The following is a 19,779-nucleotide window of genomic DNA, read 5'->3' as shown; positions in this document are numbered from 1 at the left end:
AATCGATACTAATCTTATCAACTCTTAAAATAATAATATAATATCATATCTCTATCTTTTAGGCCTGCTTTTAGTTGATATTCATTTTTTTTTCTTCATGATGATAAATGTCTGATGAAATAGATATGCATCAGTTACTTTGATAAATGTAATGCTTATTTTATAGAACCTTCTCGAATGGTTTCCAGGATAATCTATTATAACAGGAAAATGCATTATGCTGAACATTAACTAATATGAGATGATAAACATGAGGAGTTATGAATTTAGCACACTATTTTCTAACACATCTATTGTGCTCGGTCCTCATAGATTTTCAACCTCAGCATTTTAACCAATGAAATGGTATATTTTTTTAATATCTGCACTGACAGCAGACACTTCAACAATAGACTATATTAGTATGACGTTTTACATCCGGAACTCGACACTCCCCCCCCCCCCGAATAATGGCCATTTTACTTTGGTTCTCTGGTATTATCATGTCGTCTGAATCTCTTCCTGTGAAATGGACATGCGCCATTCTTCCTAAATTTTGACATATGGAATTATTGACATTTGAACCTCCTTTCGCTATGTTTCTTGGGATGCACATCTAGCCATGACAATGTGCTCTGAGCTCTATATTACTAACATAACCACAACGTGCAAGTGCAATTTCGAAAGGTCTTAATGTATTTATTCTCTTTTGATTATTTGGATTGACATTGTGGGCACTGAATGTTTCCATGGGATTTTCCACGTGAAATCTTGTTACCTCTACCTGTCCTGCTTCAGCATCGTTACCTTTGATATTTCTGAGTTTTCACTTTGGCCTGGTCTTGATATTTCCCTGCTTGCGCGAATAACTTCTCTCATGTAACGTATATAATGGGGATATACACAGAGCAGGCTTTGATCTTTTACACATCTCGCGGGGAATCTATTTCAAAACAGGTTGATCGTATCAACTCATAAACCAGCAGTAAAAGATTGAAGAAAAAAAAAACCCAACAACAACAACAAAAGGAACCGTGCGTTTAACATACAGAGAAAGATGGAACACGCTCCGCACTACTTGTACGTGTTTGGAAAGCAGTTGAAGCAAAGCGGTCATGGTTATTTTTGAAGGAGCCTCATTGCCGCGTTTTCCCCCTCATGACCATATTGTTTACTGTATCAAACCCGTCATGACTGTATAGCTGTACGTGGAGAATCCTTGACCGCGATCCGATTTCAACATGACCAGTTGCATAACACATTTATCCGCCAGTCTCCGTCCCCACCCCTCCCGCTCTTCCTCTCTCATTACCCCTCACATACCCAAAGCCTTCTCCATTTTCTGTATTAATTCCTCTTGTGCTGACATATTCTATAATACGGGCCGTTTATCTCGTTGACTCAGTCAACGGAAGGAAGTACTCAAAAGTGCAATATATGCATCACAATATAATATACCGTACATCATGAGGACGAAATGGAAAGTCACATTATCATACAACACACATTAATTCATTATTCTCCTAACCAAATGTTCTTTCTATAATCATTCAGTATATTTAGCTTCCACTCACAGCGTGCTTATAGCAAGGCATATTTTTAATGGTCAACATTCAATTATGGTTCTACCAAGGTATCTATACCTACACATAAAATATATAGGCTTTAATAGCATAGTGAGCCCTAACCCGCATAAAGAACGTTTGGTATTGACATCAGCATTACGCATTTTGTTTCGGCTGCTTTTCCGCTAATTCGAACTCCAAGATCATGGTCTCACATGCACTGACCACTGGTCAGGGATGATGATCTATATATGATGTCATGGTGATCGGATGTGGGGCGGAGATTGGTTTGATGAGTGTAACACGTGACAGGACAGTCCCAGGAGACAACTAAGGATGTCTGCGCGCCGGCAAACATGGCCGTGAAGATGAGTCCGCTCAAATTCAAACCATCATTTCTCTGTCTCTCCATGTTGTATGCATTCTCTCCACATAAATATATCATAGTCCTCCCTCTTTCCTCTCATCCCATATAGCTTCCTTTCATCGCCTTCTTAAAAGGCAATATACTTTTGTTTTTCTTGAAGTAAAAAACAAGAAAGCAAGCAAACAAACAACAAATTATGTTCCCAAGACCAATAAAGATATTGATCATTCATATTTCTATTCACCTATACCTATGCGTATTCATATTTGTCCATTTGTATAATATAATTCACCAATGTTTATTATCAATATAATTCATCTCTTCATAAATAATGTGCTGTGTTTTACTAGCAGTTATAGTATATTCCATTTGTGAATCAACCATTTCATTTTATGTCAATTTGTATACCCCCCCCCCCACTTCTCTATGTCCCGATTGTATCAGTAAATAAGTATAGAGATATAGGGCCCTACTTACTGACACATAAATATAATCTGTAAGAACGTGAAATCGTGAACAGGTATGCCTATTCCGGATAATATTTTAGCCAGAACATTGAGAGTGCGTATTATACGCGGGAGGGACATTACTATCTATATAGTATATGGTCAATATCTGGCATATTTTGAATACATATCCCTAATCACATGCATGATTCAAACCATGATATGAATGGTTTCGCTTTGCCCTCGTCGTTCATAACGGTATAAGTGACTTCGGTTGACTTTATATCCTATACGGCACCTGGCAACAGCCAAGTTCGGGATGAGAGATTTGAATTGGTTATTCCGTCCAGTGGAGTTTGTATAATATTATACCATGTCATGTTTGTTTTAGCTTTATGACGTGGTCCAAAGTGCACACTGAAGATCATGTTTTATTGATAATATAGTGAACGCAAGAAGTATCTAGGTGAAATGTCTTTGGGCATACTATAAACAAACATGGTCGAATCTGTCCATTAAGATACATATTTATACAAGTTCAACGACATGGAAAGGGTTGTCGTTGATGTTATTTTTTTTTTGTCTATCATAAGGGAGGTCTAATGAGGGTGATTGATAGAGATTTTTGTGCCAAATCGAGAGATTAATATAGGTATAATATCCATAACTTCGACAAAACCAAAGAAATCATTGATCCCAATATAATAGCGCAATCTGTCAGGCTTACGTCACTGCCATTCCAGGGCTCCACACTAACTTTTATTTTGGTGGCCCAAAGGCAAACATCCGACCTTTTTTGGTGGCCCGATCAGGCCACCAAATTCCTCATTTCTGAAATTTTGGTGGCCCGACGTGCGTTTTTGGTGGCCCCGGGCCACCGGGCCACCGTTAGTGTCGATCCCTGCATTACCCCTTATCCTCAATTACCAAGTGAAAACGCACTTATCCTTTTTCATACGCAAAACTATATTCGTCATTAGTATATAAAATATACAGTACTAGTTGCAGGTCGAACAGAATTTAGAAAATTGAAGTCTATATGTTTCGTATAATGTCATTGTGTTTGCCTTAATGAAAGTATTCCCACAAAATCATATCTTTTTTTTTAAAGTCATGACATTTATTCACATGTTTATCTATCTTCCTTCGAAAAAGAGAAAATGTATTTTTCAAGAAAAGAAGTGGTGAAATGTGCCCATTGGTCTTGAGCAAACTAATTGTGTCACCAGTTTTGGGCACTTTGTGAGAATATAAATTATGTTTAAAAAAAAAAACAAAACAACAACAACAACAACAACCCGGATTTCAATTTTGATCAAAAAGTCATAATCTAAGATTTGTGAGATTGACATATCTTTATACGATGTTTGTGTATAATCTTTTTTTTTTTTTTTTTTTTTTTTTTTTTTTTTTTTTTTTGGGGGGGGGGTCTTGTACAAGTTTTTTTTTTTCTTTTTTTTTTGTGGTGAAGATGAGTCTTGTGACACTGAACGAAATGCGAATAAAGTAATAAACAATGTGTATGTGTGTGCGAGTTTTGATGAGTCAAATACAAATTAATATCAAATACATATTACTTTAATAGCAGTGTTATATAATGGCTTGCAGCCTGATTTTATACGTGCGGGATAGAGACATAGCGTGTAGTTCAGTATTCTGTCGATATTCTGGCCGATGTGGGCTGAAATAACTGTTTGAGCTGCCATATGGGATGGGCTAGTTTGAGTCAATAACATTAAAACATGTCAAAAGCGGCCGTAACGACAGTGTGAAACATAGGACGGCCCATTCATCACAATTTAGGGGGAAGTATCACATTTGTGTGGGCTAATCGAAGAATATTACATAACTTTCCAAGAAGGGTTTCAGCAAGCGAACTACAATACAAACCGAATACATGTGCGTCACATACTTCGTCTATCCATTGATCCCCCGCATTCACAGTCTCAGCGCAGTGTATTCATTTTCAGCAGCCTAGGCGGTCGCAAATGTAGTGGTGCTGGTACTTTGCGTAGGTCACTGAAATGCAAGGCCAACACATACTCAAGGCACACGTAGGTTACGTAATCGCACTAATGTGAATAATAGCTCATGGTTCAAAGCACTGCAGGAATCAATAGATGTTATTCAAGATGTCCAGCACAATGGGTGAGGCTCATAAAGGAAACCACTCGAGTGGCAGGCCAACTGTGTATTATGCGCACTCGCTAGGTTCTTTGCACGGTTAGATTGTCAAAGTCGTCGAAAGATGCCAAATGAGAAAGTTTAAATCAAGATGAGATTAGGAAGATCGGGAGGATTTCATACTTCAGAGAAGACGAGAGTGTAAATCTGAAGTACTGACTTGCATGGATGATCCAAAGAAAGAAAGAGTAATCAGACATTTCGGCAGCAATCTTTATGTCTAACAGCCCTTCTTTTCTTGGCTCTGCCATTGTTTGATTGCGGAGAATATAATGTTACGTAATGATTCGCGCTGGGCATGCGTTTCTCGTTTGATGGACGAGAACGTTTGAGACAGCGAACGCTGTAATGTAACACAGGGCGGTTTTTTGGTACTTTGCACACAAAAAGCTCACAAAAGGCCACATTCAAAGCCGTCAGTAAGCGGAACGCGCGGGAATGGGTAGGCCTAACCATTGAAGATACAATTGTATTGTCCACTGCTCTCCTATCGAGTGAAAATGAGACAAAGGGATGATAAGGGTTCCAAACAGGGGGCTCCAACATTAAGGGGGATGAAATGCATCGTATTTCGTTAGATAATATCGTGTTATGGCTAATGAAAGGAAGAAAAAAGGTTCGTAAGGATCCTTCATCAGAAGATTACACTAGATATTTCAAGATGTAGGCCTATGTTTATAATCGTGAAGCGTGATGTCATGTTAATGAATGTTGCATGACAACTGGTGTATGAATTTAACTAGGGGCCTACTGGTCCTACATGACCTTGTGTAAGATAGGCCTAGATGCATGTATGTGCATATGTATGTATGTATGTATGTATGTATGTCATGGCGTTTATTTCCATTTCAAATCACAGATGAAACATACAAACAATCATATATAAACAAAACAACAACGACATCAAAATTACAGCCATGAATTGTTACAGATTGCAACTTAACCAGGCAAAAGTAAAATGGAAAGTGGTGTGCTCATAATAAGCCAATAAGGTCTGTAGGCGCGCATACACCGTTGTTAAGAATTAAAAATTGGAATCTAAATTGTTTTCAGAGATCATAAATCAGTTTTATACAGAAGATACACAAAGTAACAAAACAAAAAACAAAACAAACATGAAAACAAGATGGTTAAATACATCAATGTATGCATTCTGTATGTATTTAATAAGTGTATACTATAAGTGAATGTATGCATGATTGTGTGTGTGTCTGTAAGTATAAGCCCATGTATGTGCGTATATTGTAAATATGATTGTATGACTGATTTATTTTGTGCACATGACTATCCTACTAGGCTGCCAAGAAGTATTACTAGAGAACCAATTTGTAATCATCTTTGTAACTACAATGTAGGGCCTATATGAAATTAGACCGATTGAAGAAAATGTTATATTGCAGCGATTTATTGTTGGTATAATGATTGTCCTCCAAACGGTAAATTTTCGAAGGAATTAATAGCTGCTTACATGGATGCATCTTCTTTTCCTGAATCATTACAAATTTGATAGACGACTACGATATTTTGCTGTGACTTCATAAACTAACTCCATCTATACCACCTTCGCTGATGATTACACCTCCTGCAGCTCATGTATATAAAAGCCAGGTGCGCATTTCCGACATGGACCATAGATCTTGTATAGCATTTTCCTGTAAACTTCACTTCACAATATTGATCTTTTTCCTGTAAGAAATAGGCTGAATATGCACATTATTTCATCTTTCCTGGGTAAACGTGTGTTCTGCAAGAAGTGAAATAACAATAGTAATAAAATGAACTGTGAAAGTACAATTTCTTTTATTCCAAAAAGAGATTGTACAAGAAGTAAGAAAAAAACTACTGACGTAAAAGAGACAGTTCTGATGTTAATAGATCAAAATATAGAAAGGCGAATTGAATTGAAAAGGCGTCATGGTTATTTCAAACAATAAAGAGCAATAGAGAGACTATAAAGAAATCGTTCCTTCACATCTTTGGCTGCAACATGCATGCATTTGAGTTAAAATAATGTAAATCCTACAAGAAATTGTCTTGAAACCTAATTATTAGGGGTACAGCAATGTTAAGTAGTCCCTGAAACTGTTTTATAAACAGATTTGAGCTTTAGATAGATTAATACTACATGCAAAACAGGCAAAGTTATAATTGATTAGGCTTGTTGGCCCTACATTTAAGATAGTGCAATCATTTCTTTAGTAACTGTTACTTAGGTTTATTGTTTTTAAAATCATAATTTGATTCGTCAAGCCAATGCAGATTAAAGATGTCGCAGTGGTTATAATATTATGACCTTATATATAAAATCTAGAAAGCCATATGTAGTAGTATAACCACTCATCTTTCATCCAATCAATCCTCATTTTGCATATAGCAAATGATTTGTACATGTTTTATTCATACTTTCTAAATATTCGTTGACTTTGCATCTGACCTTTTTGTAACTATGAATTCGCCAGGCCATTATCAGTCTATAATATTCCCTATAACTTCCAAAATAATGAAAAGGGCAGACAATGTGATTGCGCTATATTATGCATAACAACCAGTAGGCCTTATGTTAGTGAATGTTGTGGGATGATGATATATTGCTGCAATCCCGCCTTATTATGCAATACAATTAAATCATTGTTAATTTGTCTATTTTGTTCAAGTAGGCTAATAGCCTACAAGAACGAAAAGGTAATGGTTTGGCAGCCATTTTGTTTATGCAAATTAGATTGTCTTGTACTAAGAATTTGTGGTAATCAATTTTTTATTCTTTTTCCCAAAAATCTCCTACTAGACTATAGTAACGATGACCGAACGCAGATTTTTTTCTTTTCTTTTCTTTTTTTTTTTGGGGGGGGGGGGGGGGCAAGAGTACCTTAAAGGGTCGAAGACGCAAGAGAGGGTACTTGTACATGCCTTTGCATTTGGGGAATTGAAGTGGAAAGATCTGTGCACGCTTTTAGTGATTTTTGTTAATTTTGACACACACACACACACACACACACACACACAAAGGTCTTGAAAGTTCTGGACGGGGTGAGCTAGGTTGAGGGAGGGCGTTGCGTGCTGCCACAGTCACATCATAACGCCTGTTATAAAACTCCCCTCTCCCATCACTTCTTTTTTATGCCAATTTTGGGACACCCTGCAGTACAACGACGCACTTTTCGTTGGATTATACTATAGTAGATGGCGCTGTTCATGTTGTAGAACTCATGGTCCCTCTCTGCTTAGTGTGTGTCTTTTGAGCCTTTTTGGCCTATGCAGTGTCACACTCATGGGCCTTGTTTGGATAGACGTCATAATCTGCCTGGTGTGGAACTGGTGGACCGTATATCTCGTGGGCCCATCAGTTATACCTGATGTTGAACTCATGGGCCTTGTTCACATAGTGTCAAATTCTTGGGCAGTATAACTAGTGGGCAGTATGACTCGTGAACTGTATGACTCGTGGGCCGCTTATGACTCGTGGGATGTATGACTCTTGGATGTCAAACCCGATAAGGATTTGTTGTTCTCGAGCTATACGAGCTACTAAGTACTCGATAGGCCTTACGTATTGTCAAAGAAAAAACAAAACAACAACAAAGAGCCCTCCCTAAATCAAAGTCTATACTACTATAAATTTCTACAGTTTTCAGATTTACGTGATCCCGATAGCTAATGAAGAAACAACAACAACAACAACAACAACAACAACAAAGAAGAAAAAACCGGAGGCACATTACAATGACACGAAGTGTCAGCTAAATATTTCAAAATCTGGGAGAAATTATTGTACAGTACAAGTGAGCAACTCCTCAATGAACACAGTTATGTCAATTGGCATTTGGAGAAAAAAAAACCCCAGTCATTATTGAATTAAGACGATAAATTATCAAATTTACGAGATTAAGGTCAATCAATTCTTTTGCAGTGATGACTTCATCAAAATGAAAAATCATTAAGTAACTTGTCTAGAAAAATTAGTGATCTATAACACACTGAGATCTGGGTGAGAATTGGACAAGGATAAGTGAGATGATACGCTCAAATAAATTTGAAATAAACATTGATGACGTAATTTTGAAACTTCACATTTTTATTTCATACAGGGATTTCGTGTCGTCACTTTGCGCTCGCTGTGAAATGTAACAAAGCAATTGTGACATCACAAAGCAAATGTGACATTGCAGGGGCGGAACAAGTTCCGTAAAGAGGGGAGAATTTTCAAAATTAAAGGAGGGGAAGGGAGGGCACACGCACCCCTCCCCCATTTTTTATTTCTTTTGTTTTAACAAAAAATAAATTGGGGGGGGGGGGGGGAGCATGCGCCCGGTGCGGTCCTCCCTGGATCCGCCACAGCATTGTGCTCTGCTTCGGTCACAAACACTAGAATCTCGCCACAACGCATCCACCACATTAACGACTTCTCTCCTCATAACTTCCCCTTTCTTTTGTTTAGGCCCTACATGTTTGATCGAAAGTATATTACAACAATAGTCTGCCTGAGTAATTCGAGTTTCCGATGCCTTCATTAAAGTACCATAATAGTTTTTTTTTTTTTTTTTTTGCTTTTATTTTGGTTTGTGTTGTTTTTTGTGTTTTATTTTCTTTGTTTTATTGTTTGATTGTCTGTTTGTTTGTTTGTTTGTTTGTTTGTTTTTTGCGTATTACAAGTGCGCACATCAGTTTTCCTTCAGAATCGTGGTCACTGATTCAGCCGCTGTGGCCGCTGACGGCACTGGTCGCACGTCGCCGCTGAGAATCTCGCGCGCCCACTACGATGGACTACATGTAGTCCCATGAAGATGGCGGCCTCCACGAGACATTTGTGGTTCCAAATCCATCGACGTCGTTTACCGTTTCTGTCTCGGCTTGGGGCTTCGTATTTTTCCTCAAGTAGCACTGAGGTAGGGTCATACGAATTTCTTGTACTTATGAAGTCAAACATAGGAAATGTGTCACTGTACAGAAGTATGGTATTCCAAATGATTGGTAGATCCAAGGAAGTTGGACTTTTTTTTTGGCGAGGGTAGCACCTAAAAATCTTTTTAGACTCAGAAACTTGACTGAAAAGAGAAAGATTGGTCTGTATCTGGTCGTCGCGTTGGGGATATGTTCCGCGGAGACTAATTACGTCTAGCTTCACGGAATCCATTCGGGGGAGAGCCGTATATGTGGGGAAAAAAAAAAAACTCCTCCGGCTGTCCAGACGGATTTTCTTTCTAGTTCTAGCTAACCTACTAGAATCTACTCTAGAAAACCTTCGATGCAAAAATGAAGAAACGATACGCAAAAATGAATATATGGGACTATGAATAAGCACTGGCAGAGGCGTTTAGCGTTCCTTTTTAATGACTTTAAAAAAGAAAGAAAGGTTAAACGTCAATGTTGTGTCAGGAAGCTCGGTAGTTTTTCAAATTTTTACTCATTGTCTTTCCACAAGGTCCTGGTACCTGTGTGGCTGTAACATACCTAGATCTAGGCCTAGAAGCTAGACTCCCTAAAAATACCGCCGACTGCAATCAGGCAATCATGTCCACAAAAGACAAAGACAAAGTCTTTGCAAACAGCAGATGCAGATACTAGTATATGTTGTGTACTGTTGTAGAACCTATTTCGTCTGGGCCATATTTACTCAAGAGTGAGAGAGAAAAGAAACAACGGAACAAACCTGGCTATAGATCTATCATCTATCTTGATCTTAAAGGACAAGTTCATATCACCTTTCACATATACATGCAATGTGAGTTGATAGATTGCAGTACAGTGAAACCCCGTTATAACGAGTTCGCTTATAACGAGGAACCGCTTTTAACGAGGTGATCACGTCGGTCCGATATTTCTTTGAGTGTAAACCTATGGTAAAACGGATCGGTTACGAGTTCGGCTATAATGAGATTCCGGTTATAACGAGGACACCTTCGGTGCGTCATGATAAAGAAACACATAAGCAATTTGATCGGAGACAACGAGGTTCCATTTCTTTACCTGCCGCTTTCAAACACGCGACAGACGAAACATTGAAAACCGAATTCATGCTATCCTGTTTTCTTTCCCGTTCTGCAGTCATTCTGAACACATAGAGCGCGCATGTAGTATGTGCATAAACACGTGAGCTTTATTGTAGTGATCCCCATGCCGTCTCTCTACATGAATGATCATGATAAAGAAACACATTAGCAATTTGATCGGATACAACGATGTTCCATTTCTTGACCTGCCGCTTTCAAACACGCGACAGACGAAACATTGAAAACCGAATTCATGCTATCCTTCTGTTTTCTTTCCCGTTCTGCAGTCATTCTGAACACATAGAGCGCGCATGTAGTATGTGCATAAACACGTGAGCTTTATTGTAGTGATCCCCATGCCGTCTCTCTACATGAATGATCTGAGGCGGGAAGAGGAAACAAATGTGCTAGGCTCAGTTGTCCCGCCGTTATCCCTCTTTTATCCTCCATTATCAGTGGCAAATGCCGACTACCGTTCTTTGCGTGTTTTCTTATAGACCATGCGATAAGACACACGGATACCGTCAGATGTTCTTCAGTCTTTGAACATAATCATTTGGGTTTTTTTTTCTTCGAGATACGCGTAGGCCTACTTGATATTACCTCAAACCAATCCGTAATGTGGAAAAAAAAATACTCGTTCAAAAATGTTTCATTCAATGAAACAAACTGGTGACAGAACATGGAGAAATATGTTTTTGGAATGCATGTGCAGCTTATCATACTGTACGAGCTGAAATTTTCGCGGTGGTTTTATTTTCGCGAATTTCGCGAATCGCCTTTGAATCGCGAAAATAACAACACGCGAAAATAACAACGCGCAAATAACTACGTTCAGTTAGACCCTCGCAACCGCGAAATTAACAACACGCGAAAATGTCCTCTAAGGACCAATTCGCGAAAATATCTGTACGCGAAAATTTCAGCTCGTACAGTAATCCTTTTCATGTCAGTTCCGACTTCCAGTTGTTTTGCTGGTTGGGAAACATTGATGTGTACACTACGTAAAAGATTACAGCCAAAATAATGAAATCATTGTGATGTTCATTATTATTTCACATTGTATTTTACAAATGAATGATTTCATTCTTTCAGAATGGTCCGTTATAATGAGGAAGAGATAGGTGTAAAAGGATCACGAATTTAACCATGTCGTGTACCTTTCAAGAAAGTATGTACAAAATGCGAAGAGATTTTGGGGAGAAAAATACAAAACGCATTTTCAACCCCTGCTGGTGCAAACATCGTGGAATACAGCCAGTGTAATCATCGCGATTGCGCTGGGCGCACACAGGGTAAAATAAGTTGAATAATGCATGTTACTCTGCTTGCACCCATGTTCAGAAAAAAAGTAACAAATGCTTTTATATACAATGTGATTTTGCTTATTAAAATTTTATACTGTACATGTATTTCACAAACGATATTTTCATTCTTTCAGAATGGTTCAATACAAGAGGAAGAGATAGGTGTAGAAAGGATTACGAATTCGACCCTGCACTTTTCAAGAACACATGCACAACACACGTGAAGAGATTTTTCGGAAGAAAAACAAAGAACGCGTTTTCAACCCTTTCTTTTTTTAATTCTTTTGGTATGAACTCACAAATGATTCCTTTTTTATTCTTTCTAATAAAACTGCTCATACAACTGTTGTAAGTTTGATTGCTTGGTATGTGACTCCATAATGTTTGTTTTTAGTGCGTACGGTTATGTTTGTTTTTAGTGCGTACGGTTATAACGAGGAACCGGTTATCACGAGGCAATATCGGCGGTCCCACGGACCTCGTTATAACGGGGTTTCACTGTAATAGAGGAATGAGGAATACCAAACAATCCATTCAACACGACAACAGTTATGAATGTTTGTAGCTTCAGTGCAGCCATCACTGGATGAGAAGGCTAGAGTTTCTACTCCAGTTGAGATGTCACATGTGTAGAATAATATAAAGAAAATTTCACTTTTCTCGCATATCAAAAGAGCACTTGACTTGCCTTTTTCAGAAGGCAGGGAGAATAACACTACCCATATATATGTCAGTGGCAAATGGGATGGGGGGAATGTGTACTTTTTTTCAAAAATCAAATTTTGTGAAAGTCTCTGTATATTTAGGTGATCCGAGTATCCTCTCGGATCACCTATTGTATCTGTACGGATTCTTTCTTCTTCTTCTTCTTCTTCTTTATTTCTTTCTCCTCAAATGTTGTGCAGAGGTTAACTCAAAAAGTCATTCACCTATCACTTCTAAACTGATACCATATATGTATCACGTCATAAGGACGACAGATCTAATGTATCACTGTGATCAGTCAACCATGACGTCACTATGACGTCATTATCTGAAAACACGTTCACATTCGTATCTCATTAATGGAATGGATTTTCTCAATGAAATTTACATATCATATAGTTCAAGTCAAGCTCTATTGATATATTTCATAAAATTTAGTCACGTTCATAGTAAACGAGCGCGTACGCGCGCGTTGAAATTTTAACATGCTCCAATCGAGCTCAAAATTGTTTTGCACACGTTTCAGGTCATTTGGAGTATTTCAGAAAAAATCGACGGACGCGTACGCGCGCGCGCATATACGCACGCACAGCTCATATGCAATAGAAATTTCCCGTTTTTTCACACGTATCGGATGTCTGAAATGTCAACGAATGTTTCTACCAAGTTTCAAGTCAATCCGACTCAATATGACGTCATACGGGCCCGTCAAAGTTGAAATTCCGCGCGCGCGTCAATTTCGATATACAGTGCAACAATGCCAAAAAACCGCCAATTTTAAATCCGATTTTACTCGTCAGGATGGACGGTGACCCCCCATTTTCTTTACATATTTTGAAAGCTGATGAGTTGTACATATCATTTCATGGGTTGGCGATACTGAAAAAATGATTAAAAGATATCAAATTTCTTAATAAAGTTAAAAAAGTAAATTTTTCCAATTACGTCATCAAATTTCAAGTTCACTCGAGCGTATCTCACTTATCCTTTGCCAATTTTCACACAAATTTCAGTATGTTGTAGCTTATTAAATGCTTTCTCATTAATATAATAACAGCATTTTGATTGGATGAAGGCATCACCTCGTAAAAATGGATTCAAAGTAATCTTGTCAAATTTGACCAGTTTACGTGTTATCTCTATGGGAGAGCAGTTTTTCTGGAAGTGAAAATTGACATGACTATCTTTTTCGAGCACAAGCTCCCATATGCTTCGGTGAATTTTTCCCAGATTTTAATATGTTGTAGCTGAGACTTTGGGCTATCTTAAGTGTGCCCTTCGTTTTTTCATACGATGTCGGAATCACGTCAAAAAACTTACTTGAAATTAAAGTTTATCTTCGATGTATTGAAATATTTCTTTCTTTTTGCAACGTTATGTGCAATAACTCAAGAAAAACATACCCTATCACCACCATATTTTGCACATATTTAGTTCATGTCACGAACATTATTTCATAAAATAACAACGACTTGATCAGACGCCATCTTGGGTATGTAAATTAGGGTCAAAGATCATAGATGTTTCATCCTGTATCTTGGTGAATACATGTCCTATCTTTCCCATATTTTGCACACGTAAAGACCATGTTACAGGGATCATTTCATAAAATAACCACTTTTTGCTCAGATGCCATCTTGTCTGTGCAAAGTGGGGTCAAAGGTCATATGTACTTCTTTTTCTATTTTCGCTATGACGTGTTATCTCTATGGGAGGGAATTTTTTTAGATGTAAAAATTGACATGACTCTCTTTATCGAGCACTATCTTACTTATGCTTCGGTGAATTTCTCTCAGATTTTAGTATGTTGTAGCTGAGACTTTGCACTATCACGATTCGAATCATTGATTAAAAAAGAAATCGGATCACCTTAATTTGTCAGTGATGACAAATTACAATCTCTAGTGTTAAACTTCCCGTTGTCACAGAAAAAGTTCTTTCTCCTCAAATGTTGTGTAGAGATTAGCTCAGAAAGTCCTCATCCTATCAATGTCAAAATTATACTATATATGTATCATGTCCCAAAGACGACAGATCTAATAAAATCACAGTGATCAGTCAACCATGACGCTACTATGACGTCATTATATGAAAACACATTCTCATTCATATCTCATTAATGGAATGGAATTTTTCAATGAAATTCACGTCACATATATTTCAAGTCAAGCGCATTCTACTCATATTCTCAGAATTCATATTAATGCTTGAGACGCGCACGTACGCGCGCGTTGAAATATTTGTATGTTCCAATCGAGCTCAAAATTTTTTTGCATACGTTTCAGACCAATTGGGGCATTTTTTGAAAAATTGAAAAAATTGGACGGACGCGTACGCGCGCGCACATATACGCATGCACAGCTCATATGCAATAGAAATTTCCCGTTTTTTCACACGGATCGGATGTCTGAAATGTCAAGGAATATTTCTACCAAGTTTCAAGTCAATCCGACACAATATGACGTCATAAGGGTCCGTCAAAGTTGAAATTCCGCGCGCGCGTCAATGGCGATATACAGTGCAACTATGCCAAAAAAACCGCCAATTTTAAATCCGATTTTACTCGTCAGGATGGACGGTGACCCCCCATTTTCTGTACATATTCTGAAAGCTGATGAGTTGTACATGCCATTTCATGGGGTGGCGATGCTGAAAAAATGATTAAAAGATATCAAATTTCTTGATAAAATAAAGAGAGTTAATTTTCAAAATGACGTCATCAAATTTCAAGGTCACTCGAGCGTATTTCACTAGTCCTTAGCCAATTTTGACTCAAATTTCAGTATGTTGTAGCTTATTAAATGCTCTTTCCAAATTATATTTACAAAATTTTGATTAGATGACGGCATCACATCGTAAAAATGAATTCAGTGTAACGTTGTCAAATCTGGCCAGTTTACGTGTTATCTCTATGGGAGTGCAGTTTTTCTGGAAATGAAAATTGACATGACTATCTTTATCGAGCACTAGCTCACTTACCCTTTGGTGAATTTCTCCCAGATTTTAACATGTTGTAGCTGAGACTTTTCGCTATCGTGAATGTGCCCTTTGTTTCTTCATACGGTTTCGGGATCACGTCAAAAAACTTGGTTGAAATTAAAGCTTATCTTCGATATATTGAGATATTTCTTTCTTTCTGCAACTTTCTTTGCAATAACTCAAGAAAAACAGACCCAATCACCCCCATATTTTGCACATGTTTAGATCATGTCACATACATTATTTCATAAAATAACAACTACTTGATTAGACGCCATCTTGAGTATATGAATTAGGGTCAAAGCTCATAAATGTTTTATCCTGTATCTTGGTGAATACAGGTCCTATCTTTCCCATATTTTGCACACGTAAAGACCATATTACAGGGATCTTTTCACAAAATAACCACGTTTTGCTCAGATGCCATCTTGTCTGTGCAAAGTGGGGTCAAAGATCAAATATACTTCATTCTGCATCTTAGTGTATACGGAATTGTGTACCATAGATGGCAGGTCTGACCCCCTTTTCTAAATGAGAATCTAAACAGCACACGGTCAATGTCCTCATTAACACAGATGAAACCTGTTTGGTCATACCTATTGGGATCGGGACTAAAATCATTGATTTCCGAAGAGATCGGATCACCTAATTTGTCAGTCTTGACAAATTCCAAGTCTAGTTTTCTTTGTATTGTTATTTATCCATCATTATAGTCTAACCATTCCATATTCATTATGCCAGCCTTGTCACATCATTGTACATTGCAAACAAATACAGAAGTTGAAACATAATATGTACATTTAGTCTTTTTTTATTTTTGTCTGTGTCTAGTGCAGTCTATGTCAGTAATGGTGTGCTATAATGTACAAAATTGCTGGTACAAAAGAGGTAATTGAATCTTGTAATAACCACATTAATACACTTCACCATAGGTTCTTAGAGATTTCTCCACAACAAATTGATGGCCAGATGTGCTCAGTCTAAAAGACAAAGGTTGCATTTATCATCTTTCCCACAACATTTCAGTACCCACTATCAAAACGCATTTGCATAGGCCTTTCTAATTGCTCATATTGAGTTGTTGCATTTATCATCTCTGTCGCGAGTCAAGATAAAGGCAGCCCCACTGTGCTGTTTAACCAAAGGAACAGAGGTCATGTAGTTGGCATGGGCAAGTCTGAGCTTTTACTGTATACGCCATACACAATTTAGAGAGTTTAAATTTACGCGAATCAAGACTTCCCGACGATTTCGCGAGTGATTAATTCACGATCATGGAGTCCTGTACTGAATGGAGAAATGTATACGTGTGTAACATCACATTTATATTGGGATGAGAGTCAATATTTTCGCGTGTCTTTAATTTCGTGAATTGCAGCTGACACACGAAATTCGTGAAAAATAAAAACCTCGCAAAATATTTGGCGTATACAGTAACCCATTTCAAAATTACTTACATGTAGTCTGTCATCACTATAGAAATTTGTTTCTGGTTCAAATGCATTTCAGATCACACTTTTTGCAGCATTCCAGAGAGTGTTTCTAACCCCATAAGCAAAACAACTTTGCATTTATCATTGGTAAAAATCTCCCTGAAAGTTGTTTGAAAATTTTCATTTTATGCCAAAGTGAGATGATAAACGCACCCAAAGCCTGATTGATCTGAGACCCATTTTGCACAGATGGCTGTTTTTGTTCTATGTGGTTGCATTAATTTCAGTCACTGAGGCAACAGCTGTTACAGACTCAAGGCTGATTGTACATCTCATGACTTCTGCTTTTGCAACAAGTTACAATAACTGCAAAATCTCTTCATGAAACAGGCTCTAGTTCATTAAGCTTATTGCAAAATATCCATGGTTTTGTGATGCTCATGTGACTAAGATGTGAGCAAATCATTCCGTATTCCAGCAGACAGGAGTCGTAGTCGGCATCTATGAACGTGAAGATGAGTCAACAGAGGGCGGTGTCTTCACACCTGAGGCATCTAAAATAAATGAGAGGACAAGTGGGAGACTGGATGACTTGGTCACCAGGTAAGTTACTGTAGCCAACAATCGGTGGCTAAAAATGTTTTGCCAAGACAAGACATCCTCACCCATATTTGAGCCTATAAAAGACCTACACCACTTAATGCACAGCTTTAGGTGGTGATAAGGTAGAAAGTGACATATTGAGAGACCACAAAGCTAGTTTGACGGGAACCGACAGACAGACATGAGCCAATACACTTAACCGATGTTGCAGGTTACCAATATGTTAACATCTAATGAAGCAAGCCACCAGCTCCGTCAAAAAAAAAAAGTAAGATAAAATAAAAAAAGATATTTCATCAGCTATTTCGCTCCTTCTAGAAGAAAAAAGATAAACAAGATAGAGAAGACTGGATGAACAAAGGGAATGGAATAGTTTACTTAACTAAAATATATAAGATTAAATGCTGCAGATTCGTTATCTTGCCTTGTGAAAAAGGAAGTAAAACATATGTCATGTTAACTTCAGTCTTGTATCTTGCATGAAGGTAACAGAAAGGTGCAGATGAAGGGAAGAAGAAGATGAAGAAGATGATGATGACAACAAAGAAAGAATGCATAAAGAAGAGAATCTTTTCTCTTTGAAACTTCAAGGGTGCTTCATGTCTGTATTTTTCATGAATGAGCAGATGAAAAGGAGAGCAGTTTAGTATTGATGTACCAGTATATGTATAATGTCTACGCTCTCAGCATGCCTTTTATGCTAATGAAAAACAACAACAACCAAAGCTGAAAATGAAAATTTCAGGATCTCATTTTGCAGCCTCACAAAATGATAACAGATTTGTGACTGTTAGACATATGTTTCTAAGGCAAATATGCATGTACATGTACATGTACATATGTACATGTTTTTTTAGTCAAATAGATATGTCTGTGTACTACAAGTTATGTAGATAAAAACAACAACAAACAAACAGAGACATTGGAGACATTAGAGAGTAAGACAAATTGGCAAATCTGTGTGATCATGATGTCAAGTACTAGTAGCTCTTCATTCAGCTGTACACACACACACACACACACACAAATTGCCAAATTTCTTCTTTTTTTTTCTGAGAAAATTTTTCTTCAGATCTGTACTTGGTATGCAATTGGAGTTATACGTTGTATGTCCTCTTCAGCAGATAAGTGCTATCTGTGCCCAAATATTTGAAAAGAAAAAGAGAAAATATGTTAATTTTTAGCTGCTAGATCTCACACAGAACATTGCTTTTTTGTCTTACAATACTCTCTGAACTTTAACAATTCATAAATTTCATATTTATCCTTTTTTCCCCAAACTTCTGTCAGTGATTGACTTATCTGATTTTTATGTTTTCATCAAAAGCAACATGATATCAGAATGGAATTTCCCTTTAAATCTGATTGTAGCCTATACATTCCTTCATGAGGGGCCAATTTACAGAGATGTCTCCTTGGAAATTATTTCTGCACCATGTCCTTGTTCAACTTGTACAACTTTTCCCTCTCGCTCCTTCAGATTCTGTCCAAACTTGAAGAAAGGAAAAGGCAGAGTGTTCTACGATATAGACCAGGTGAATATTAGTTTGTCATAAGGGATTTGCCGACATTATTGCTGTCACTTGAATTGGACTATTATGTAAATGACCGAGAGGCTATTGAATATGAAAATGAATATGAAATGATACCTTCTTGGTAGTCAGTACACTGTAATTGTCCCCGCCGAACGAGTTCGAGCAGGGGACTATGAAACGGGCTCCGTACGTGTGTGTGTCCGTCCGTCCGTGCGTCCGTCCGTGCGTCCGTCCGTGCGTCCGTGTGTGATCAAAATGTTCAATTTGCTACTTCTCTGTCATTTATGAGCCAATTTTGATTCTGTTTGCTTTATATGATAGCACTGCATGGGAGCTTTAAAACTTGTACACAGAATTTCAGTTGTGACCTTTGACCTTGACCTTTGACCTATATTGTACATTTTGCTACAAAATGCTACTCCTTCGCCATTTCTAACCCGATTTCGATTCCGTTTGCTTTATGTGATGGCACTAGGTGAGGGCTTCAAAACTTCTACACAGAATTTTGACCTTTGACTTCTTTGACCTTTGACCTTGATTTTTGACCTATATTGTACATTTTGCTACAAAATGCTACTCCTTCGCCATTTCTAACCCGATTTCGATTCCGTTTGCTTTATATGAGGGCACTAGTTGAGGGCTTCAAAACTTCTACACAGAATTTTGACCTTTGACTTCTTTGACCTTTG

At 37.7% G+C, this 19,779-nt stretch overlaps 1 protein-coding gene across 1 annotated transcript in view; it reads left to right on the top strand.

Annotated features, from left to right (window-relative positions):
- Positions 1-9,322: 9,322 nt before the first annotated feature.
- LOC140241344 (cytosol aminopeptidase-like) overlaps positions 9,323-19,779 on the top strand; it is a 28,737-nt gene continuing 18,280 nt past the window's right edge. The window contains exons 1-3 of the mRNA XM_072321077.1: positions 9,323-9,424; positions 17,434-17,555; positions 19,036-19,090. Coding sequence (XP_072177178.1) covers positions 9,323-9,424; positions 17,434-17,555; positions 19,036-19,090 — 279 coding nt within the window. The remainder of the gene's footprint in view (positions 9,425-17,433; positions 17,556-19,035; positions 19,091-19,779) is intronic.

Source organism: Diadema setosum, chromosome 18, assembly GCF_964275005.1.
Source record: "Diadema setosum chromosome 18, eeDiaSeto1, whole genome shotgun sequence".
Taxonomy (NCBI): Eukaryota; Metazoa; Echinodermata; class Echinoidea; order Diadematoida; family Diadematidae; genus Diadema; species Diadema setosum.
The sequence above is the reverse complement of the archived record's forward strand: the minus strand, read 5'-3'. Positions and strand labels throughout refer to the sequence as shown.